At 41.8% G+C, this 26,194-nt stretch overlaps 1 protein-coding gene across 6 annotated transcripts in view; it reads left to right on the top strand.

Annotated features, from left to right (window-relative positions):
* chl1b (cell adhesion molecule L1-like b) overlaps positions 1-26,194 on the top strand; it is a 72,544-nt gene that overhangs the window by 40,638 nt on the left and 5,712 nt on the right. The window contains exons 4-28 of one of the 6 annotated variants that reach the window (XM_047339399.1): positions 1,140-1,248; positions 1,455-1,645; positions 2,208-2,330; positions 3,092-3,262; positions 3,502-3,528; positions 3,681-3,792; positions 4,378-4,559; positions 5,869-6,000; positions 7,624-7,764; positions 8,691-8,802; positions 9,041-9,207; positions 9,292-9,457; positions 9,573-9,697; positions 10,059-10,160; positions 10,441-10,638; positions 10,855-10,925; positions 11,745-11,967; positions 13,398-13,433; positions 13,730-13,845; positions 14,099-14,303; positions 14,437-14,559; positions 19,276-19,455; positions 21,317-21,346; positions 22,692-22,763; positions 25,360-25,491. In XM_047339399.1, coding sequence (XP_047195355.1) covers positions 1,140-1,248; positions 1,455-1,645; positions 2,208-2,330; positions 3,092-3,262; positions 3,502-3,528; positions 3,681-3,792; positions 4,378-4,559; positions 5,869-6,000; positions 7,624-7,764; positions 8,691-8,802; positions 9,041-9,207; positions 9,292-9,457; positions 9,573-9,697; positions 10,059-10,160; positions 10,441-10,638; positions 10,855-10,925; positions 11,745-11,967; positions 13,398-13,433; positions 13,730-13,845; positions 14,099-14,303; positions 14,437-14,559; positions 19,276-19,455; positions 21,317-21,346; positions 22,692-22,763; positions 25,360-25,491 — 3,246 coding nt within the window. The remainder of the gene's footprint in view (positions 1-1,139; positions 1,249-1,454; positions 1,646-2,207; positions 2,331-3,091; positions 3,263-3,501; positions 3,529-3,680; positions 3,793-4,377; positions 4,560-5,868; positions 6,001-7,623; positions 7,765-8,690; positions 8,803-9,040; positions 9,208-9,291; positions 9,458-9,572; positions 9,698-10,058; positions 10,161-10,440; positions 10,639-10,854; positions 10,926-11,744; positions 11,968-13,397; positions 13,434-13,729; positions 13,846-14,098; positions 14,304-14,436; positions 14,560-19,275; positions 19,456-21,316; positions 21,347-22,691; positions 22,764-25,359; positions 25,492-26,194) is intronic. The other 5 variants (XM_035152319.2, XM_035152317.2, XM_035152321.2 and 2 more) reach the window with 5 other exon arrangements.

Genomic DNA, 26,194 nt, shown 5'->3' on the forward strand with positions numbered 1-26,194 from the left:
GTGAGCATTCATGGTTGTTTGCCCCAGTATGTTGGCCCTGTGATACGCTGGCGACCTGTCCAGGATGTACCCCGCCTCCCGCCCAATGTCAGCTGGGATTGGCTCCAGATCCCCCTGCATCCTTTAAAAGGATCAAAGCAGTATGGATAATGGATGGATGGAAAATTCTATATGTGTTCTTCTTATGAGTTATTGGACATTTTTACTGCCTCCGGCTTCAGTAGTCCTTCATACTTAAGAATAGCTTGAATGTCAGTCGGTACCGCGCATAATGTACCTCCGCCTCGGCCAAACAGTCCCACACATGATAGTCTGGTTGTTATAGCAGAAATATAGGAGAGAATAATGCTGATGTAAGTGTTGCTGAGGTCCTGAGTACTATTAACTGATAAGTGGAACTTACCTTTGTAGTTTTAATGTGAGGTGCAACATGATATAAAATGTTTTTTTTCAAATATTTTCCAAGTATTTTCAAGTATTTTCTTTTTTTATTACAGCCAAAGTTCTCAGAAGGTTATGACTTAGAAAAATCTGATCTGAATCATGCTCCAAAATAAGTCATATTTGTCTGTGTTACACTTCTAAAGCTATCAAAGATACATTGAATTTCCCTTCCTGTGGCCACATTATCTGAGCTACTTATTACTGTTAATTGCAGTTTTCTAGCCTTGTTTTTCACATAATGTGGTTGAATGATCCTCCTATAAAAACGTTAAAATCTACAACACTGATCATTTTTACAAAAAATATATATGTTGCAATTTAAAGAAAGTATAATAAAAATGTCCTGGATCCACCGCTTCATTCACATCTATAACAAGTTAAGTGGAAATCTGTTTCGTAGGTTTTGATCCTGCCAACAAACAAACAGACAAACAAACAAGCAGACACAGGTGAAAACATAACCTCCTCGGCAGAAGTAAAGTAGAACTTCTCACACTGAGGCCTTATAACCTTCGATAAGGGGGGGGGGTCACCTGAGGGCCCTGCTTTGTTGTATTGAATCACGGTGGCATAAAGGTTGGAGACCACTGCTGTAGTATCACGTTTCATATGACATAGTTTTGAATAGAGTTCTGTATTCAGGCCTATGTTGTGCTTCTCACATTTCCATGCTTGTCTGCCTGTTTGTTGCCCAGTTGAGCAGCTGCCCACCATCACAGATCAGTCGCCCAGCACTGTCATCGCGTTCCCTTTTGACGAGAGCTTCCCCGTGACGTGCGAAGCCAAAGGGAATCCCGAGCCAGAGTGAGTACAGAACCTCGAGGCGAGGATGGAGAGCTTGTTCGCAGCCAAACAGACACCAACAACAAACAACAACAACAACAGTTGGCCACTGACATGATGTGCTATATTTTGTTGCTCTGAATTTGTGCGCCATCTCTGGAAAGTGAGCATGCTGAAAATCTCAGGTTTTAGGATTTGACGTTTCAATACTGGCTTTTTTTATTTAGATTCCGATGGACAAAGAATGGCGTGGAATTTGACCCCTTCCTCGACCCCCGGTTGATGAAAGAAGAGAATTCTGGGACCTTTGTGATAGAAAATAATGGGAACCTTACAGAGTACCAGGGAATCTATCGCTGTTACGCCTCAAATAAACTGGGGACCGCCATATCGGAGGAGATCGAGTTCTATGTGCCCAGTGAGTAACATACATCCATGTGTGTGTGAGCAGGGTGCTCCGTTACAGTGCCTTTCAAAGTGATTCAGGACCAGCAGTCCTATGTAACGACTGCGCCGCTCCATTGTGAGCTTTTCATTGTATTTGACATGGCAGAAAGTCATTGAGGTTGGTGCCTGCTCCACCCCTCGCAGCATCTCATCTATAACTCTGCACTGGAGAAATCATCAGATGTGATCGAGCCTCTGCATCCCTTTACCACATTTTTATTTTTGTTCCCAAGCACAGTACATAAACCCCCACATAAAAGTTGGCTGGGCGTCAACCACTCAGCAGTGGTGACAAGCCACAACAAGTGTCATAGTGATGTCTGTTTTGTTTCTTCGGGCCAAGAACTGAAATACATCCCACAGAATTCAATCTGCTGAATGATACAGACAGAGCTCAGGAAGCAGGCCCCACACAGAATTCATGAAGGATATTACTGCCATCTACTGGAGCGGAAGAGAACTAAAGAGATTAGTTTATTCATTATTGTCTGACTTCATCTGCTGACTCTGTTTGCTTTATATCTTTAATGTAGGTGTTCCAAAGTTTCCTAAAGAAACACTGGCCCCTCTGGAGGTGGAGGAAGGCCAGCCTTTTATTTTACAGTGTGACCCACCTAAGGGAATCCCACCTCTGCAGATCTACTGGATGACCATCAGTAAGTGATACCTTTTAGCGATGATGAATTTGTTTTCAAATACATGTCAACATTTTTTTTTATTTAATATATTCAATTATTAATTATACACATTTTTTTCCTCATCAATTAAATAGTTTATTTAGGTATATTAAGATATGTCAGTCTGAATTGTGTGGAAAAGTATTTGAAATGCTGATGACATCTTGGTTTTTAATATTCTCTTATATCCCAAACCATAAAGTATATTTTACATACACCATCAATGTTTAAAATATGCAGTACAGTGAGTAATATCAACAAAATGTGTGTAAAATATCAAATTAAATGTGCAGTAAAATATCTGGGAAATGAGACAAACGTTATTACAGATAACATTATTACATCTATGCTGGTTCAACAATGTGAAACATGTGTTTCACTGTTTCTACTCTACATACGTTTTGATAATTCCCAGCATCAGGCTCCTTCCAGTGTCACAATGTAAATCTGAGGTCATTATATAATTAATGGGGCATCAAAAGAAGAAAAAAAATGCCACACAGATATGAATTTTTGTTATATTTTGTAAATACTGGAAAATGTGACCTGTGTTATTTCTTTAGAGAACTTATTAAATGTAACGTCTAACAGCTCATGGATTTTTAAAACGTGACAAGGGGCCCAAAGAAGACCCTTCTGTTTAATAAAGAGTCATGATTAATAAAGATCGTGAACCTCAGGCTGAATTTATGAAACTGCTTTGTATTTGCTACATAAACCCGTCATGTGTGTGTGCTCAGATCTTCAGCACATAGAACAGGATGAGAGAGTGTCCATGGGCCTGAACGGGGACCTTTACTTCTCTCACGCGGAACACAAGGACAGCAGGAGAGACTACTGCTGCTTCGCCGCCTTCCCAAGAATACGGACCATCGTTCAAAAGATCGCCATGGCTGTCATCGTCAAGACAAGTAGGCGTCACTTCAGCTGTTTATTCCAGCTCAGCTTTGATTTGTTTTCAGAGCACTGATCATTTCACACGCCGATATCCACGTTCATAGCAGCACTTCAAAAGCCATCCGAGTGACACCCTGTCTCGTTTTGTGCATCCTCTCGGTTTTGTGTTGTGATTTCGGTGATGCTTTTGTCATGATGCACCCACGTTGTCCTCATGTTCATTGTATTTTTGTCTCATCCACCTCCATTTCAGAAAAAAGTGACATGAGTCCTGAAGCTGGTGAGTTGTTTGAGTGAAACATCAGCTAGAAAGAGCTGTGTGCACAATGCAGCTCTGTCAGTTTGCCATTTATTTAGGTGCAGCCTTTAGGAAACTGCATTACACCTCTGGTGTGTATTGATACTGTCTAATCCACTGCTATACCTCCTCAGCTAATGCCATCCTGGAAAGACGGCCTTCTCTTCTGACACCCTCTGGTGGCAGATCAGAGACACAGCTGGTCAAAGGAGAGGACCTGAAATTGGAGTGTATTGCTGAGGGATTGTAAGTAATTCAACATGTTTCAAACATATTAATTCACTTACACCTTTGAGTAATTTCCTCAAATTCTAAATTCTAAATTTCCTGGAGTGCAAACCTCCGCCAAGGCCCAACAGTCCACTATTGAAAACACATTTAAATTCCCTAGATCTGAAAAATGTTGAAAACGTACAATGCTACGATTTGTTAAAGAAAACAAAAAATTCCCGGATGCGTTCCCTGATCCGGATTCACACTAAAGTTTAATGGATTCTTCATGAAATTTGGTTGATTTTGTTTTTGCATAATCCTGCTGACAAAGAAACAAAGCAGCCAACAAACATGGGGGCAAGGTCGAAAATAAATCCTCCTTGGTGGAGAATTGTAGTTTTTATATCTACTGTATTTATTTTTAAATGTCACATGTTTGAACACTATTTACTTTATATTCAGGTAACTGTAGCATGTTCAGGAACGTTATTTGTATTCTATCTCAATATTTTCTTGTGTTTATATTTATATTTCTCCGTGGGAATAATAAAGTATTATCTAATTTAAGTTTAATATATTAACATGTTTAAACTCACTGTGTGTTTCCCTCTCTGTCAGTCCAACTCCTCAGGTGGAGTGGGTGAAGATTGGCCATCAGCTCCCCGTCAGAGCAAAACTGGAGAATCATGGGAAATTGCTGATAGTGCCGAAAGTTGAACAGGAAGACAAAGGAAAGTACATGTGCAAGGCGAAGAACCTGTTAGGAGAAGCCATCCACTACTTCACAGTGAGAGTAGAAGGTAAATACTACATGCTGGCACAGTGCTGCTGTCACATCAAACCTTTTGTCTCTTTAAATAATGGACTGAATCCTCACTTCTCTTACAATAAGCAAGTAGAGCAGATTTACTGTAGGAGCTGTGTGGCTGATGATATATGGATATGATGAATCCTTTAAAAGAAGCCAGATAAAGTGCTGGATGAAGGGCTGAGATTGCTTAATTAAAAGTATGAATAAAGCAATTCAGAAATTTAATCAAGTAAAAGTATAATGACCTACATGGACTTGAAGAAAGTTCATAAAAATGGCCCCTTTGATGGATTTATTAATATAAATGACATGATTAGATTCAAATCTTTCTTTTTTGTGTGAAATATTGTCGGATTTTACATCTTTCAGCCACAAACATTTAAATCTAAAACCGGATAAGAAATGTTTAAGAAAATGTCTCTTTGGTTAAAGAGCAATGGTCGGGAAAAAAAGTATAAAAAAAAGACAAAAAACACTGATTTAATCTTTGGATATGCTTTGTGTATTACACAGTTTTTACATGTCTTGTACAAAAATCTTAACTTCGAGCAACTATACTGGTCAAAGAAATTTAGTGGAGTAAAAGGCTCCATTTTCTGAATGTAGTGGAGTAGAAATAACAGTCATAAAGTAACATAACATAGAAATACTGCAACTAAGCAGCAGACAAACATATTTTGTTGTTTAAATAAAATAATTCATATACTATAAATATCCTCTAAATGATCAAATCACAGACAAGGTAAATATACATATCTATGTTCCATCACTGTTCATTTTTTGTTTTACACTGCACATTCACTGTAGCACAATCAAGTTTCCAGGATAATATGTATGTGAGGCTCATTATTGTGATAATTTGGTGAAAAAATTATAACAGACCAACGTGATGATTGTGATGATGCAGAAGGGTGTGAAACTGTTTCCTCAGTAAACCAGGAGTGAAAGTGCAGGTGTTGCTTTTACGTCAGATATTCTGTAAAAAGCCTTAATACCTTCTCCTCCCTTTAATTGTTTCTAGAAAACCCTGCCACACAACCTGAATAACTCCAAACCAATGCATCACAGAAACTTGCACACAATACTAATGTAGTGTGGCAGCCTGGTGTGCCTCTACTTGTCTGTCCTTGGTACCCTTAAATGTAATTGCAGCATTTATTCTAAAAGCGCTCTCATATTGAATAACATATAAAGCGTGCATGTTCCTGTGGTTGTGTCCTTTCTGTGTAAATGCTCAGTGTCTTTCTCAAACTCACACTCATCACTTTAACAACATTGTGCTGACTGTGTGTTCCCAGAGCCTCCGGAGTGGCTGTTTGAGCCCGAGAGTCAGCTCAGCATGATCGGCTCAGACGTGCTCATCAAGTGCTCCGCCAGCGGGACTCCTCCGCTGGCCATCTCGTGGAGGGTGAACGGCGTACCTCTGCAGGGTCAGTCCCACACACACCCTTAAACATGTACAACCTGCTCCTACTGTGGTAGTCATAATGTGGGGAATCTTAAAGTCTCAAAAAGTATTAATGTTGACATTTTGTTTTTCTTTCTTACGGCATCACATTGCATAAGATTTAACACGAGCGAGGAGTGTTCCAGAGTGGATAGGAGAGTCATTGAAGCCTCAAACTCTAAATGGATGTTGAAGGAAGCCACTGTGAAATGCTGTTAGAATAATCCTGAGCTGTCAAAAACTCTGGGTTCTTTAAATTGAAATCCATCCAGTGAGACGCAAACATTGTATCTAAGGAAATAAGGAAACAGACCAGAACTATCTGTCGTACCACGATGCCGCTCATGATGAAAACTGTGACGGTGCAGTTTTTGTGTCATAGAGGGCAGAATGTGGAAACCACATTAATGGTAGAGTCGACTTTCTTTTATTTGTAGAGCGACGCATGAAAAACATGTTCATTAAAAAGTTTGTGAAGCAGTCCTGGCTCAATGGATTAGGGCACGGGTTCCCAACATGTGGTTTGGGACCCACAAACATGACTGCAAAACATTTCTAAAGGGAGGATAAACAATCAGAATATACACACTTGTGCTTCGGGATGGGACTGAACCAGTATTAACCAGGTCCTGGTGCTACACAATTAAAGACTGTAGTATCAATAAGCTCTGATGTTATTGGTTCTGTTCTCGGCACTGGAGAAACGAGGTAAATAGAGTTTGTATTTATTGTTGCAACATGAAATATTATCTTGTACATTTTATATGACCAACCACACACACACACACACACACACACACACACACACACACACACAAACACACACACACAAGCACATTCTTGTACTCATTTAAAAGTATGAATACAACAATTCAGAAATTCACGACTCTTATTGTCAAAATTCTTTCCCTAGCCCTTTAGCCTTAACCTTTACCATCACAACTAAATGCATAACCCTAACCTTAACTTAATCCTAATTCTAACTCTATCTCAACAAACAAGTACTTACACTCAATCGGTCTATTGAAAGTGGGTCAGAAAGCGTCCTCACTCTGTAAGTTCTAGGCTCAAAATGGTCCTCTTAAACTTCTGTAGTAGTAAACACACACACACACACACACACACACACACACACACACACACACACACACACACACACACACACACACACAGCTTGCCGCTCTTAGTGACAATAGCACTGAGAAGTAAAAGTTCAAAAGTATCACTCAGAGCAGGGAGATGGATTCAGTGGTTTGGGAGCTGCATGTGAACTATGGCACAGTGAAACATTGACAAATAAAAAGTCCTGCATTCATATATTATATATATCTATATCTAAGAGCTGGTGCAAGTGTTGTTAAAGTTGTTAAAATGCCGAATCGATAAGCAGTATTGGTAAGAGTTACGTTTACTTTAGTAGTATAGTTAAAATCTTAAGAATACCCATCTGTTCTTGTGCATTAATGGTCAGTGCAGTGTGGATAGGACGGTGGGTTATGAATGAAGCAGAAAAGTCCAGTTACCTGTTGATGTGTGATTATCTGTGTGTGATGAATTTTATCTTCAACATTGATGTTTCATCCATTGTTTCTCTGGTTGACTGCAGACGCCCCAGCAGCCAACAGGAAGACGCTTGGTGAGACCATCGTTTTGCATAACGCCAAGGCGTCTGACAGTGCAGTCTACCAGTGTGAGGCCTCCAACAGACACGGCAGCCTGCTGTCCAACGCAAACATCATGATCATGAGTAAGTTCAACGGCTTTTGGTTAAATTCATCAGATCCGTTTCCACGGCGTGTTTTAACAAGTCGAGGAAAATGCTGTTAATGAGTAAGTACGGTGAGTCATGGGGAGACTGCTGACTGATGTTCTAAAGATTGGAGAGCTGGTGATGATGTTGGCATATGCCCATGAAGCAGTGAGTGAAGAGGAGGGGGCTGTCTACAAGCTGCACAGGCTAGCCGCTCTCCCTGTGGAGCACCAAGCGGCGTTCCCTGACATTTACAGTATACGCTAACAAGTCCCCCCTCAATTCTGTCCTGATTCCAGTGCCACAACACAAACATGTGCTGCTTTACAAGTAACAGATAAAAAACAAAAAAAGGCAGACTGTTGCTTCCCATCGCTCCGCACCAACGTGGGGGACTTTGTTCTCGGTGACACAGGAGTTAATAAAACCGGACAGCCTCTGAATGCTGAGTCCCAGCTGCTGCCTCTGTAAACAATTAGGGGAGACAGAGCATTTTAATGGGAGGCTTTGACTACGACTGATAAGGTGCACGCGCTCGGCTTACTCATTATTCCTTTGTTTTCTTCTTTGATTTCATTTTCACGTTCGCACATTTCTGACAGCATGACAGCTGAATCTGTTATTTATTAATTTATTTTGTTTTTAACACAAATTAGGCGACAATTATCACACGGTAAAGGCAACTGTTTTGTCACCTCATTTAACCCACGATTATCTGCCTCCCTTCCGTTTTCTCTTCATCTGGATTCAAGACTGCAAACCTGATTTCGTTGGGTTGTTTTTCTCCTCCTCAAAGTCCCGATAGTACAACAGCCGTGGGCCACACCTTGTTCCGTCATCGGTTGAGAAGCCACATTAACGCACTAACCGCTTTCCCAACAACCTCTGATTGATGACTCGATTCTGCTCCTGGTCTTTTGCAGATCTGCCCCCCATGATTTTGACCAAAGAAGGGGAGGATTACTCCGCTGTCGAGGGGAAGGGGGTGATGATGCACTGCAGGGTCTTCAGTTCTCCTCCGTCCACAATCACCTGGTAAGCGTAACTGTTTTTTTCACGAGTCTACCACACACCAGCAGAGAGCAGTAGATCTCAGCTGCTCGATGCTCACAGTCCTTCTGTGCACTGTTCATCTGTATCGACGACCTGCTGTTTCTTAAAAAAAAACATGCCTGTCACTCAGCACTGTTCTGTTCTTTTATTTCATCTTTGCTGCCACAGTGATGTGTTTATCCATTTTGACTGATGTTTTTTTTTTCTTTATGTTTTGCAGGAGCAGAGACGACTCCTCTGAATCCGTGGAGGGCCCGAGATTTAGCGTTCACGACAACGGATCGCTGGAGATCTACAGCGTGGAGAAAGATGACACGGGACAGTACACGTGTTTAGCTAAAAACACAGAGGGAACGTCCGCCATTGAGGCCATGCTCTACGTTAAAGGTGAGCAGATTTACACGGAACAGTGTTTGCAGAGGCTCACATTTTCCTCAAGATGTAACTAACACGGTCTCACCCATTTGGAAGATCCCACCAGCATAGTCGTGGCCCCGGAGGACCAACAGATCCTAATGGGTACCACGGCCCAGCTCTCATGCCTGGCAGAGTACGACAAGTCCTTCAGCAACGACTTTCAGCTCCTGTGGGAAAAAGATGATATCGAGTTAACCCTCAACTACACTGAGAATTCAAGGTGGGATACATGATTTTTTTTTAAAAACAGCATTGCAGACTTAATCCCAGCTTGAAAGTCGTTTTACTTCTCAGCTTCGTCCGTCAATATTGTGTCTCCGTCTTTCTATCAACAGATACTTTGTGGAGGACGGTAGTCTTCAGATCATCAATGTAAGCCACAGGGACCAGGGCGTGTACACGTGTGTGGCAAGGACTCCGGTGGACACAGCCACGGCCTCGGCGCTGCTCATGGTGTTAGGTGAGCCAACATGTGAACTGTATTTCTGCTTCGGAGACCCCTGGTGCTACATAAATGCATGACACATTCACACAGGGATCAATATGTCAGGAGGCCAAAGCGGAGCGTGAACATGCAGGCCATGGCTTAATTAGTGCAGGGCATAGTGCTGTGTCTGACAATCGCTCTTTGAAATCCTATTGACCTCCTTAAATCTGAAAAGAAACAGTTGTGGGCCGCGCAGTCATGCAGCTTGTTCCACATCCCTGGACTTTCGAGAGGATTTCATTGAACATTTGTTCCTTTGGCCTTTCTCTGCCGCACAGATGGATGTGTCTGTGATTCTGTTTTCATGTTGCCATGTTGTTATGATGGTTTTCAGATGTCCCTGATGCACCTGACAACTTGGTTCTGTCTGAACACAAGAGCAAAAGCGTGAAACTGAAATGGTTCCCTGGGGACGATCACAACAGCTCAACCACAGGTAAAAAGGAGCATGTATCAGTATAATGTATTTATAGAACATATTGAATGAGTTCATCTCGCAGTGACATACACATTAAGGGCGTCATTCTGTATTTAAATAGATTGTTTGATAGCATCTTGTACAATGTGAATCCGTGATTGATTCATCCACGTGTGAATTATGACAAGGCTCCCTGGGGAATATACCGGCCCGGAGCAGAGTTTGAGGAGCTTTCTGCTCGGCTTGTGGTTAGATAAGCAAGAACCACATCACTGATTGTTTCTCTTCCCCTCAACAGAGTTTATTATCGAGTACGAGGAAAGCCAGTGGGAGCCGGGAAACTGGAAGGAGCTGCTCCAAATACCTGGAAACCATAACTCTGCCGTCGTCAAACTCCACGGCCACGTCGACTATTGCTTTCGAGTGTCTGGAGTTAACGCCGTTGGGAGGGGGCTTCCCAGCGAGCCCACGGAGAGATACAAAACCCCCCCAGCAGGTCTGAGGCTTCCTCCTTTCATTGTTTATTGTACGTTTTGATAAGGTCCTCCAGGCCACTCGAGCTGCCATTGCTGCTGCTTTGTGAACTTTAAAACACTCAAACCTGCTGCATAATTGATTCCACTCTTGTTGAGAATCTGCTCTCTTGTGTGCCTATTTCACTGGAGATTTATTCCACTATGCCGACAAAATCTATATTTCTTCTTTTCTACAGCCCCTGACAAGAACCCTGAAAATATCAAAATCGAAGGTCATTTGCCACATGAAATGGATATCAACTGGGAGGTAAGGAACAGGGTTTGGTCTTTTATTATCCTCTTACTGCAGATTCTGTAATGTGGGCCACCTTTGCATAGTGAATTATTCACATCTACTGCAGTTTTTGGATGTCAAAGAATCCCACTAAGAGAAAAGAGATGACGTTTTATTGATGTCCAATAGGCAATTACCAATAGGAATTTAAGAAATGGAAATGGTCGACTTTTGATATTTCATTCGGTAGTTCAGATCTTTAGAAAAGCCATTTCCTGGGATCGCTGTGAAAAGGGCCCCCATTGAAAGGTGCTCATTTTCTTTGATTAGAAAGAGAAAGGATGGCCATGAAAAGGAAAAATTTTCTTTTGATGCGTACAGTAATAAATTCTGCCTTATTGTAGAAAGATGAATCTCTCCTTCACTTATTATCCGGTTGCCCTGTCAGGGTACCGTAGCTCCTGAATCCCGGATTCATGAGCTTCCCCACTGTTAATTATTTGCCTTTGTGGAAAATCGTATCTCATTCTATTTCTCACGCGCTGACTCCTGTGAGGAGATAAATCTTTTCATCTACAAAGATATACGAAGCCCTATATCAAAGAAAAACCTTGCTGCTAGACCAGGTCAATTGTTCCATTGTTTTATTAGATAGAGGGATAAAACACAGCCAGTGTTCCAAGCACAGTTCACTGGGCTAGCTTGTCATTTTAATCCCTTAGAGGCGGTGACATTGAACAGAGAAATAAAAAGAAGCGTCTTATGCAATTGTGAAAGCCTGCATGAAACCCCTTCACCCCATTGTTGTTATTTATTTATTTATTTTTGCTGTCTTTTGCTTCCATCGTTCAGCCCTTGTTACTCATTGAGCAGAATGGCCCTGGTCTAGAGTACAAGGTGAGTTACAGAAGACAGGACATGGAGGAGGACTGGAAGGAACACATGGTGAAGAGACACTCCTTTGTCGTGACGAACACGCCCACCTTTGTTCCCTATGAGATCAAGATCCAAGCCAAGAACCATCAGGGCTGGGGACCTGAGCCCAAGATAGTGACTGGCTACTCAGGAGAGGACTGTGAGTAGCTGATATATAACTTTACTCAAAGCTGCACTAGGTTATATGGAATGGCAAAAATACCACCCAAATTGGCAGTTCCCCTCATATCTATGGATGTCTTAGTGTCTTTTGACACATTGTTTTGGTTGTGATGTCCTCACTTCTGCTCTTGTCAGTGCAAAAGCTCCAATAAACCTCGTAAGACTGCATGGTGAACATGTGGAGCATTGAGGGGCTAAAGATTAAGAGCTAAAAAGAGAGTAAATATTTGACTTACATTCAATTAATGCAGAGGAACCGCAAATTTAATTAATGTTAAAGTTAAACCTCTCTCCTAAAATCCCCCCTCCTCCATGTTAGCAATGGGACATGGGCCAAATTAGAAAGTCAAAGTTTCCTCGAAGAGGGTGTCTGTCATTTTACTTAGTTTTTATCACACATGTTTGTTTAAGTTCATCCAAGGGACCTCAACTACATAGGCTTCATCCCCTGATTGTAACTGTGCAGATTCTGGCTCCTAATAGGATGGCAGCTTGCACATGTGGGATGTTTTGGCCTCATTTCTGGATAGTGGGAGGAAGTGGAGTAGCGTTGTCCGTCTTTATATACAGACTATGGTTTAATAATATATAATTGTTTTTGCTTTATCTGGTCTAGAGTAACCACTAACTTGGGGTTTATGTTAACTAACAACAAAAAAAACTGTGTTGACATTATTGTGCCGTTCACTCACTGAATGACTTTTCTCTACTTGTTATTTATTCTCTACAGTTAATCAAAAGTTTCATTGTTAGATTCAACATAACTCTGCAGCTGCTGTAGGTTTAAATAAGTGTTAAGGTTATAATATGTCAAAGGTGATTTAGCTACTTCTAACATTTCTCTCAGACCCAAGTTAATGTAAGCTTCAAAATAAAGTTGCTCTGTAGATATAAACTAAAAGCTAATTGACAAAGATGCTCTAAGAGATAACTGTAAAAGCAGTAAACAGACTCATTATAGATTTTTTCTTCATTTAGTTCTGGTGAGAAAATTAAAATAATGAATGTTCTAGTGGCTATTTTCAGTGGGAAAATATTGCAGATAGTCTTGTTGAATAAAACTGATTATTTGTCTGGAGTTTACTGATATAAAAGTAAATGCTTTCTATATGTGAGAAATTTGCACAAACTTCTCACTCGCCCAAAGTGCAAAGTAGCCAGTGTAGTTTTAGGATATGTGATTTTTGTGGACAAAAAATGGTTTTCATTAAAATATTTTCTTCTCATCTCTGCTTAACTCTGGCATTTTAATTATCGGTATTCAGGTGGACCTGGTGAAATGATTTATTTATAAGCTTTGTGGTTTTAAAATCTTTGAGAATAAATGAGAGGATACGAGTTTCAAGGTTTTTGCATTGAAGCAATTACAGTTTCTGAAGAAGGCTGACTGTATTTCCCCCTGTCCAGCTTTCTTTTGGATTTGCCCCAAGGAGGTCACCTCAGGTCATGACACTACTCACTGTTGTGTCCTTGCTCTCCTGTGGTTTTAGTAATTGCAGTATATACTTACCCCTTTAGAGTCCTTTATTGATTTATTGATTGACTGATTGATTGATCAATCCCCAGTATGTGATCCTGTAAATAGGTGATCTCCAAATGTGTGTAGTCGTTTAGTATGTTTGTCTTTTGGCTCATTTGCTCATTTCTGTTGTTGCTCAAACTATGAGTCATTTACAAGAACACCTTTGTTACTTTCCCCTCTGCTGAATGTTTTTCCTAATGTGTGTTTGCTGTTGCAGTTCCGTCCGCTGCGCCTGATGATGTAGCTGTGGAGGTGATGAACAGCTCAGTGGTCAAGGTTAGCTGGATGCGTGTGCACAAGGACAAGCTACATGGACATCTGGGAGGCTACAGGGTAATACCTCAAAAACAAACCTTTGCTTTTTAGACACAGTTTAAAAGGAATGGCCCTGACCTCGCTCTGAACGTTTGCTTCTCTCACCCCACTCTGTTGTCCTTTACTTGATGTTTTCTGCTCACGCCACCTGAAAGGAAAGATAGACAATTTGCATATTCAGTATCCTGTCAGCCCTCACCCACACGTGTGATGTACAGAGTTTGATCACTCTGCTGAGGATGGCTCTCTGTGTGTGTTCTTACCGATGTAGATAAACTGGTGGCGTCTGCGCAGCCTGGCCGACTCAAAGACAAGTCACGGAGACAAACACACTCTAACTTTCCCTGGGGACCGAAACCACGCCACGGTACCAGGACTGACCCCTTTCTCCGAGTACAGCCTCATTGTCATGACCTTCAACGGGCGGGGCAACGGACCCGGCAGCCATCCCGTCAACTTCAAAACCCCAGAGGGAGGTGGGTTTGTGGAAAAACAGCATGAAATGTATTGATTCACAACTTCTAAAGGGAAAGTCTAATAATAGCCAAGGAAACTGGTTTGGAGAGTTCAACTGCTTAATGTGTGCATCACCTTCTTGTGCCCCCACAGTCCCCGAGAAAAATCCTGTTTTCAGGGTCACAGATGTACAGAAGCACACCGTCTCTCTGGTCTGGGACCCACCATCCGAGCCTAATGGGATTCTCACCGGGTACCTCCTAGACTATCAGTACAGTACGTATCTCTATGTTTCAGCCTTACACTTAACTAACTCAGATATATTGGTGATGCTCCCGTGTTGCGACAAAGAGATATTGCATTTCCCCTTGTGTTTAATAGTGTTGAGGGTACAAGCCGGAAAGACACAGAGTATACAAAAACACACAGGCTGTTTATTTTAATCTGACTGCATATTAGTGACCTGAATAACCTCACTGTTTGAAATGCACAGCCTCTACCTCTGTATAATATGATACAGTTTTAAAACAGCCAAGTATGTGCTGTACCTCTGGAGTGTATCAGTAAAGCAAAGGAAATTTATCTTCGGCTCACTGGTGATTGTCTAACCCATGATCCCGAGCACGGAAGGAAAAATCATTGTGTTGCTCTAATAAGGCCCAGGTCATGGTGAGGTCAGAGTGTGTGTATAGGAAACATGTCAGGGTGATGTCTGTTGGCCTGTATGTCACAATCATGGCTAAGCTAGTGCTGACCAAGGCCACTGTGTCACAGTCTGTTAAGGTCCCTGCTTACTGACCCTATACTGTCCGCAGGGGATGTCTTCACAGCAGCTTGCAGTCCTTGGGGATAGCATCACTGAGCACATCACATGTGTGCACACACACTTTGCTGTTATGACTTTAAACAAAAGTCACAACAGAGCTAATGACTAACTTTTAACAACGTCCCAGCGTCACATTTCCCAGCTAATTGAGTTTGATTTGGCGGCTGCACAAGGGGGCCAAGTGTCACACAGTATTTCAGGAGAGGACGTTTTCATTGTGCCACAGCAATAAAGCTGATGGACTCCTTGAAGTGTGACTTTTGTTGAAGTCCCCTTGAAGAAGTCATGTGCGAAATGTTGAGGAGTATCAGTGTATCATCAGTGACACAAGTGGAATCTCCAGCTGCAGCGCAGCTGTTTGAGGGCGACGCCCATCTTTGCAGCAGCCTTTAATCACTTCACGTCTCACAGGTTTCACCATTGTAACATTGTTGAACACATTGAGCATACGGTAATACCAGGCTGTTTCAACTGCTTCAACTACACTGCTTTGAAATGGCACATTGTCTGTGTGAAACCTTTTGATAATTGTGTCAGGTTATCACCAATGTGTTCATAACATTAGCAGGCATTAGAAATACTTTTCGAAACATTAAGGCTGAATGAATCCTCAAGCTTCCCTCACTGCTGAGAGGACGGTGTGGTCACACTAAGAGCTGCCAACTGACTGTGAAGCCTGAGGTCAAAGGAGGCCAGTAACAACTAACTTAAAGCCTTTACCTCCCAGCAAACTGCCAACTGGGTCCTAAAAGTGAGATGAGGTCTCAAATTTAAAACTTTTCCTTTTCCTTTTCCTTTGATTTGATTAGCACTTAACTAAAACATTTTTTTGTGTTTTTTTGTGGCTCAGATTCATACCACATGCTTTTCAAGGTCATCAGATAGCTGTGCACATCACACCAAATGACTTGGTGTTGAAAGTTCATACTACATGATTGACTGGTGACAAGGGATCACACATAACACAATATCTCACCAGGACAAACCCCCAGGTACTTCGATAAGACTGGAAAAGCGCTATATAAATACAGTCCATTACCTTTACTATGTCTGGTCTCAAACATAGCTTGATCACAAAAATACACAAGAGAAGAGACACAGTGAATCTGAATGATCCTCCTGTTCTTCTGTGCCAGCCTGCTAAGAAAGGACACATCAAGCTGGATGAGGTGAAACAGAAATGATTCAGTGGACATCACAGTTGCTAGAAATAGTGAATGGAAATTTTTCTAAACATTTCCGTCAACAAAGTCATATTTTCCATAACTCAGGAAAAAAAACACAAAGTTAGAGGGCATGTCACCTCTACATGTTCCTCTTTACACTGCCTTCATACCAACCTACCCTCTGATTGGCAGTGGTGCTGATTCATCTAGATATTTAGCATGCTAGAAATGTAGGCGTCAAAATGCATCAATGCTGAGGATACACATGGCATCCACACTAGTCCGGAGATTTAGTGCCACTAGAACAGAGAATTTTAGAAATGCTGCTGACCCCCTTTCAGTTTGAAACTCTGGTCCTTCATTTTAGAATGGAAGAGCAGAAACAGATATGTTTGGAAATGATGACATAGACAAGCCTCTTGCTGATTGGGTCTTTCTGGTCACAACATAGCCATTGCTGATTCTTCAGGCTCCTATCACATGACCCCCTTCCGAAAGAAACCTACCGGCATTAGCCTCGGCTACCAGTGTAAAACGTGACATTGATAATTAAATACAAGCAATGCTGACCCTGTTGTCTTTGATAGCAGCTGTTGTGCAGTTAAACTGCATTAAACTGTATTTTAATAGAAATGTCTGATTTGTCTTTTCCCCATTGCTGCTTCTGGTTTGTGGCTTAGCTCTTTCTGCAACTAACAATCAAATGCTTCCTGTGTAAACCGGAACTCACATACCCAGTGTAATGTGATAGGTATTTCTAGGCGTATTAGTATAGACAGGGATTAATACTGATGTGGAGCCAAAACACATCAAGAGACAGTTTTAAACTAAAAAGGGAAATATGGAGTTAGCCCTAGTCAGAGGAGGCAACGTGTCGTCAAGCCTCTTGAATTGCATCTTTGCCAAGTTCACACACCAATTGTGACTGACAATCAAAGACCGAATTGGCTTTGATGTGGTTGTTTTTTTTTGGCGAGCTACGAAATTTGTCGACGAGTGAAAAACCTTGGTAAAAATCACATGTGTGAACTAGGCTTTACCCTGCAAGTGTATTTTAAAATTGAACTCGTAAGAATTTATGTGAGGATTTTTTTTTTTCTGTGTAAAAATGCAGATTGATCTTTCTGAACCATTTTTCAGTATATTTGAGTGACTGTAGAGTAACTCACCATGAGTGGACCAATTGGAGTTTGTACTGCACTGACATCAAATATCTTCACACGTGGGAGTTCAGAATGACCTTGGCTGCTATTCATTCTGTATTTGGGCTGAACTCACACTTGTTGTTGGGTCATGTCTCAGATTTCAGTGTTTGTACATCTCGGCCTGTTCCACACTACACAAGGCCAGCTGTATTTGGCCCAGCAGGCTAAGTAATATTTGGAAATCTAAATGTTGTCTGAATTGAGAGGAATAGTCGGCAGCCTTCAGCCAGTTCACTACATGACATGATGTGCCTGAGTGTGTCCGGATAAGTGAGAAAGAGAATAATGATGCTTGTGGCCTCTTCTCTGTACCAGTCTCCAGTCGCACCGGTTGCATTTCTTGCCAAAAATAAATAGTTTTTATTCTCACAAACAAAACAAAACATTGTGATGTCTGATAACAGTGGGTGGTATCTGAGAAAAAAAAGGGAAGCAGGCCAACACATTCTTGTCATTGTGTGCTACCAGAGAGACATAGCACCTCTTTCACAGCAAAGGTCACCTCAACACCTGCTGTGTTTGTTTTTGTTACAAAGAACATAAATGCCACCTGTCTACCTGCTCGCCTGCTTTACGTAGTGAAAAATGAGATCCTATCACAACGTAGTCAAAGTGCAGATGACAACACAAAAGAAAGCCTAGATATAAATGTGCAGAACATAACCTGTTTGCTTGTGAAATGCAAATATGATTCAAAGGGATATTAAGCCAAAGAAAGAGCAAATAACAATTTGTCTTTTGCTAATGTTAACAAAGAAAATGTGTAAATCAAAACAAGTGACAGTTGCTTTTCTTGGCATTGGAGTGAAGAGATTGTCACTTGGACATTTTCTTGTCATGCCAGTGAATGGGGATCTTTTGGCTGTGAAACAGTAAAGGCTGGAAGCTAGACTTCTTTGTGTTAGAACAACAACAAGCAAAAACCTTTTTGTTGATGTTTTAGATTATCGTCCACAAATTAATCAAATTATTTTTGTTCAAATCAGAATGAATATCCAAGGATTTCAACACACATATGAAGGTATGAGAGATGAAGACAGATTGGGTATGATGGTTCAAAAGTGGAAAAAAAAGACCAGGATCAACAGATAGCTTGATAAAGTAGTTTGTGAGCAAAAGAATAAAGTGGATTTAGTTGTATGTTGCTTGTTGAGGACGAGGACTTTAAAAAGGAGAAACTTCTCCTTATTACAATGTTAGTGTGGGATATGAAGCATGTGAAATAAAATGGTTCCAGGGGTAACAATGCAATATGATCAGAAAATGAGTTAGATTGCTCATGGCTGTGTGTGGGTTATATGGACCAGTGTTTCCCAATAATGATCTAGACTGCTGACCTGCCACAGTTTCATATTGAAGCAAAACGTTTACACTTCTCACAATAACATATGAGATCTCTAACCTGGTGTGTGCAGCGCTCTTTGCTACCGCGTACTCCTGCTGTGGTCCATAATGTTTTTACCATCGACGCAGACAGCAGGAGCTCATAGTTTCAGCTGCAGTTGTGGCATCAATGCAGTTCTCTCTCTCATACAAGAACTTGACTTTCACTCATAAGTCTTTGTACCTGTCCCTTGGAATCTGATGGACATAAGAGTGACCTCTGTGCCAATGCACGTGCACCCTCCTTAGCGCAACTTGAACTAATTCTGTGGGTAACCCTCTGGCTGTTGATTATTTTTACATCTTTTTGTTTGATCTTTTTACGCCATTACACACCGTAAACATTTTTGGTGCATTGCTTGTATGACCACATATGCAAAGTGTAATACAAGGAATTTGTCTTTTGCTCTAGTCAACGACACGGAGGAGGTGGGGCCCCTGCAGATGGTAGACATCCGCAACCCCCGCACCACCAAGTGGATCCTGCGCGAATTGGAGCCCCTGAGCAAATACAAGTTCTACCTGCGCTCTTGCACCACAGTGGGCTGTGGGCCTGTTGTCAGCGAAGAGAGCACCACCACCCTCGAAACAAGTGAGTGATGGGAGGGTCCAGAAAGCATCAGACCAGGTGGTGTGTGTGTGTGTGTGTGTGTGAGATGGCCTGTGGGTGTGAGAATGAGCGGGTAGCTTTCTGGGGAAGACTGAGAGAAACACAGACGAGGGTTTTAGGTGCAGAATTCAGGCTGAGCGAGCGACTGTAGGTGACAAAGCTGTGTCACTGCTACAAAACGGCATTGAACGAGCAGAATATGATATATGCCTGGGCAGCCAAGCTTTTCATATCTCCATATAAGTAATTCTTGTGGATAAACAATTTCATATGGTTGTCGTGGAGGTTTTCATTTGTCACTGTCACAAGAGAGCAAGTGCTTATTGATTGGAGGGAGAGCGAGAGCTGTGAAACAATCAGCAGAGAGAAAGGGAAACTGAGAGTTTTGATGCTGAACTGTGTAATCATTGAAGGAGGTGGTGGGTTAGTAATCATAATGAGCTGGCTTGTAGCATGTAATCTTTTCTTTTCAATTACTTATCATCTGGTGAGGACTGCACAACACTCTTCAGCTGAGCCGAGCCCCAGTGAGGTGGTGGGCACTGCGATATACGATGTGAATGAAACAGGAAACAGTACGTGGAGTCCCCTGAGTATCACTGTAATGAACCGCAGCAACAGATACTCTCAGCATAAACAACTGGGCGGCAAATTTACTGTGGTATAAAGTGGCTGTAATTAGTGGTGCTGAGGGGGTTGCAACACTCCCCTACTGGCAAGAGGCTGCAACAGCAAGGCAAAATAAAGTTTATTTTAATTTAATGCAATTTGTAATATTTGATTTTGTAGCAGGCTTTTGAGTATATATGCACGACCTGAAAGGATTTCAGTAATGCCTTTTAAAGGGATAGTTCACCTAAAACTGAAAATCCACCTATTATCTACTTACCACTATGCCGGTGGAGGGGTGGGTGAAGTGTTTGAGTCCACAAAACACTTTTCAGGGTTAAACAGCCAAATCCAATACATTTGAAGTAAATGGCGACCACGTCTTCGACCGTAAAAAAAAAAAAAAATCCTCCATACTGCTCCTATGGTGTCATCCAAGTGACAAAGGTCCTCTGATATCCTCCTGTAGCTTGCACGTCTATGCTCTCGCCCAAGGGGCACGTGAATACATCAGCGGCTGCAGTAACTGCAGCTATCACAAGAACTCGCAAGTATCGTGGATGTCGTCACGTGCCCCTTGGCGAGTGTTGAGTAGATCATTTTCATCTTTGGGTGAACCATCCCTTTAAGCCAAGTTTGCTGCCTGTTCTTGTGAAAAATGTTCTTACACTAGTGTAGAACTATGTTGGTCATTCAAATCAATATAACAAATCATTAATTTATCCTACATTTAATATCGTGTTATTATATAGACTTTTTTTCAGCACCCCAAAGTCTAACTGCCTTCCATCGTCCCTGATTTGGTTCAAGTTCTGTCATTCAAATACAAAACGCTCAACTTGATGCTGGAACACACTGCAGGTGCTAAATATGCAGACAATGACTTAGCGTTGGCGTAAAATCACAGGAAGAAACCTAATTGGCTCATAGGGGTTGTTTATTTAAAAGTGATTACAGGCAGGAGGACTCATTTTGTATGTATTGAATTGCAATTTAGTCGAGCTGTTACAAGTGTGTTTGTGAGAGAGTGTGTGAGTGTGTGTTCAGAGGTAATTCTACTGTGCACTATTACCATCACTCTCCCGCCACTAAACAGTGCACTGCTTTCAACCATAGCTTTGATCATACAGTGTCTTGTAAATGTGTGTGAATGTGTAAAATGTCTGCTTAGCAATGCAGTGCTTGTCCCCTCTGTCTTTTTTTCTTTCATTCTTTTCTTTTTTTTTTCCCGCAGCTTCCACTTCGGCTTCCACTGTTGGCCTCAGTATGTAGCATCTGTGTTCACGTAGAAGCTGCAGCATGTCATACCTACACACATAATCTACAAACACAGACTGTATATAAAGATGAATGTCATGATGGCTCCCCAAAAGTAAAGCCAAAGCGTCTCCATCGCCACCTGGTGGCTTGCTGCAGAATAGGCCAGAAACCCTGCCTCTTTTATGTTTGTGGATCAAAATAAAAACTCAAAATGCACGGAAAACTGAGTCAAATTATCTAGACAGCATATTCTAATTTGTACTGCCACCGTTTCATTAGGAAACTAAACCAAATCCTCTCATTAAAGCATAAGAGATCTCTTACTTGGTGATTTACTCCATTGCTGCATTGTATAGCTACTTGCGCTCGTTCACACTACCGCCCGTATAGTTTGTAGTCAGACCTCATAGTTTTAGCTGCAGTTCTGTTAGTTATTTAATACTAAAAAAAAACGATTTGAAGCTTTGATTGACTCACGATCGGTCAGGCGCATGTAATTGCACGACCTTGCTGTTGTGGCTCATTCCCCCCAAAATACTTGAAATGCACAAAATGGTAGCATTCGTAACTGGAATATTTTACTTATTACTTTGTAATAATTTATTTATAAATATGTGTGATGGTATGACATGTCTGACAGTCGGTAGTTCCATAGGTAGCGGGTGCATGTTTAGTTGTAGAAAATGGTACGGATGCTATAAACCTGTGTAAATCATCAGGCGTATTTGAGTCTCAAACTGTTGAGCACATTTTATTTTTCTTGCACATTATCAAAAAGTGCTAAACACTTTGCTCCTCTGCAGATAATTGACCTTGTCTGCTGCTTGCCCTTGCCATCAGCAGAGAGCTCTCTGATGCCTCCTTTCATTAGAAAAATGTCAACTCCTCCTCAGATAAAGTTTGTGGCTTCCTCTCTAATAGCAATAGTAATGAGTAACCTAATTATAAATTCATACTAATCGTGGCTCATTAGCGGCTGTAAACGAATATTGACTTTTATCCTAGCAACAGCAGACTCTGTGCAACACGTCTAAGTCAAGCTGAGGAAATAAATGACGCTTCAAGAGCCAAACGCAGGAAGAAGATCATACACACGCCACGCATCCATCCTTCTTCCTTTTAATGATGTGCAAAAAGAAAATTAAGTAGCTGTTGAAAGGCAAGATGAAGTCAAATTAAAAATGCCAACATCTCACCTTGTGTATAAACAATTCTTATTTTTCTATATGACGTTTTATTGTACATGCGTAGCCACTAATTTTAGGTAATAGCATGTGTGCTAACAGTAGACGGTAGCGCCCCGGGCTCTAGCCCCAGTTGATAATCACAAGGTTTGTCTTTCTTTTCAGGCAAGTCAGCTTCCCCCACACCTCCAAGCACTCCAAAGTCCCCAGTGACCAAACCCACTCGTTCCACCATAGGTAGAGCTGCAGCACATACTGACACCACAAGCATCAAACCACAGAGACAAACAAAAGCTGTGAAATAAATCTGAAAACGCAAAACAGAAACCAAATAGCTTTCGTATGTTTTATACCAATATTTTTACAGTGGTGCAGCGATCTCCTGGACTCCCTGGCTTTTGCCTTTTAAGGAAATTGATATCACAGAATAAAAAAGAGGTTAAAAATACCTCTGTAATGTGCAAGGTAATCTCCTGTGTTTTTCTTTGATATTTGAAGTTGTTTCCAGTGGCAACAGGAGCTGGAATGTGAGGTAACAGCTCGGCTTTCGTGTTTGGAACAAGACAATTGAATGCTAATGAAAAAGCAGGTTTTAATTTCTCCGCTGCACCACAGGGAAATCTAGGATACAAGATCTATATCCTGATCCGACAGAGTAGCTGCAGAGTGGAGCCGCTTGAATGGGACAAATATGTCTAATTGTCAGTGATTGATTTGTTGGGCCCCAGTTCCCCGGAACCAAGCAGCATATTGACCCAACAGTCACCTGACATTTCCATGTAATCTTCAACTGTGTAAACAGCAGCACAGCTCTGGGACGAAAGTTGTCCACAGCAGCATCTGAGCTGAGACAAAATAGTGAGGAGAGAAACGTCCTCCTGGGCCATGCCGGGGGGGGAGGGGGTGTGAGCTCATACTGGGAGGCTAATATTCACTGGACACTGAGATAAGTGGATAAGTAGAAGCTGTTGAAAGCTCCTATATCAGAATATTTCCTAGACTCTCCCTATATACGAGCCTCCTGACTTTGAAGGGGTGTCTTCTAGGGCTCTGACTCCCCACTGGGTGAGCAGCTGCTTTCTGCAGCATTTATTAGCAAACTGAGGAGATGGTGACGAAACACGGCAGCCTGCCGTAAGATATTTTTAGTTCAGGGGCCTATGTCAGTCCAAGTCATCACACAGGTCTAATAATTGCAATTACCATAGTTGCGGACTAATCCATCAACATTAGTGGGAGGCTGTCAGGTGCGGTGGCGGCGATGGGCAGCGCAGACGCAGGTGTCCTTGTGTGCTGAATTATCACCTGAGCAAATAATGCACCTGAGCTGGAGACACGGCAGGAGATTTGCATGTTTGCCACGGGGAAATGAAGTGGATTGTGCATTGTTGACTAGCTCAGACAGCTGCTGTCAAACCACACTAATGATGCATATCATTCTCCACGTTATTAGATTTTTTTCGTCTTCTTCTGTTGTCTGTTCAATAAGTTTGGCATTATTAGGTGTCAATGTGGAAAAGATATTTATGTCATCATGGAGAGAGAGATCAAAAATATTGTAAATAAAATCGTAAGGGTAGTAAGTAAAGTCATGTACTTACTACTTGTAACAGTAACGTTTTTATAAACAATCACATGATTATGATTGTAAACCCTTTAGGATCTCAGTCTATGTTCATTCTGCTTTGCATGCGTCACCTGCCATTCTACTTCCATGCCCGCATTACTCTTGTCATGTGTGTTGGTGAGAGATTCACCCGACGTCCCACCCTGTCACATGTAATTGATGCGTCCGAACACTAACAAAACACACGAGCGTGCGCTGAGCTTTCTCGTAGAAGGTGAAGAGCCACATCCTTCATCGTACAATGACAACACTCCTAACCGCCCCACGAAGGCCTTGACCTTCTGTCCCCTCTTACTAATCCTTCATCACCATTTCTCTCCTTTTCTTCATCTGCTCTCATCTCTCCATCAGTCGCGGCCCTGTTGAATGTTAGCTCAGCCGTTAGCGACAGCTCTGCAAATATCAGCTGGATATCTGGAGGAGAGCACACAGAGTTTTATATTGCGTATATGAACAACCGTAAGCTCACATTAGCTTTTTTTTTTGTTCTGGACATCGTTAGTGTGATTGAAGTGGATTGTGTTTGTGTGGAACAGCTAATAACTGTCGCTGGGCTGTGTCTGAAACTGTCCTCCATGTCTTTCCATTCATACCTTCACTAGATTGCTCTAGTTGTGTGTCCTCATGAGTACTAACCCACCCTGATGGTTCACCCTCTGCACAGGTGAGGGTCACTGGACGGTTTCAGAGACCTTAAGCACCTCTCAGACTTTCCACATCATTGACGGGCTTGAACCTGGGACTGAGTACACTGTGCGCCTTATTCCTAACAGCTGGGTTGACAATTCTAGTATATTTGAAGATGTAATCACGACCAGGTCCACAGGTGAGGAGGGAAACCAAAATAGCTGAAATTAAAAGAAAGTAAAATAAGCAGAACTAATCGACCTACCACTGAGCAGAGTGCAGGTGCATCCTTGAGCGGGGGCCACAAGCCACGACGTGTGGCCCTTTGCGCTGTGACGAGGATTTAAGCCGCTCAGACTCGCTTAGAGGAATTTTATATGTGTACAGCGTTCCATAGTTGATTAATTAGACAAGCAGGATTAGCTGTTTAATATTAACATTGGAGCGTTTCCATCAGCAGCGCGCCCTACCACCTTCTGCCTCTGCATCAGATAGACTCTGTCAGTGTAAACATTCAATCAAGTGTCCCGATGAAAAGGCCAAGTCGTGTCAAAGTCACCGGGTATTGTTCCTCCTCAGGTCTGGCCAGCATCCACGGAGGAATATCCACCCAGGGCTGGTTTATCGGCCTGATGAGCGCCATCGCTCTCCTCACGCTCATTGTGTTGATCGCCTGCTTTGTCAACAGAAATAAAGGAGGGAAGTATTCCGGTAGGTGTTCGCTTACAAACACACACATTACCTTGCTTGAATAGTAATTGCTGCTCGCAGCATCGTTATATTTCCATTTCGTTGTTGGTTGCTATGAAATAAATTATCAATTATCCTTGATGCCATTACAAGAATATGTAAGCTGATATGTTGTCTTTTTCCCAGGCCTCTAAATTATTTTAATGCAAATTTATACATGAATAGGCTTCTGCTTTGATAGGAAAATGAGCATTTCTACTATATGTCCAGCATTTGAATGTTTCATTATTTAGACAAGGAGCTTTTTCCAGCCACAGCGAGACTAAATGCAAATGCTGCACAAGGGGTGGCTGTGATGACATAAGCTCTATGGTATCTCTGTGATTTTCCTCCAGTTGGGAACATGAGAGTCCTTATCAGCTTTATTATTCACAGCTAATGGCCATCGGGTTGTCGTCTGGGCAGCGATCGCTTCACTTGTCAGCAGAAAAAAAGAGCGAGACGCTGCTCTGTCCTTTGTTTTCTCATTAAGTTCTCATTATCGCCAGTTGCTCCTACAACCTTTTCTTTCATTTGCCTGAGCCATGTGGGTTTTTTTTCTGTCACAACACTAAGCGATATATACACATTTAAATTTCTTCAGTTTTTTACCATTTTTATCATGAATATTTTACACAACATAGAGCTACATTTTTTTGTAGAATAAGATTCACATTTTGATAAT

The sequence above is a fragment of the Hippoglossus stenolepis genome, chromosome 3, assembly GCF_022539355.2.
Source record: "Hippoglossus stenolepis isolate QCI-W04-F060 chromosome 3, HSTE1.2, whole genome shotgun sequence".
Classification (NCBI taxonomy): Eukaryota; Metazoa; Chordata; class Actinopteri; order Pleuronectiformes; family Pleuronectidae; genus Hippoglossus; species Hippoglossus stenolepis.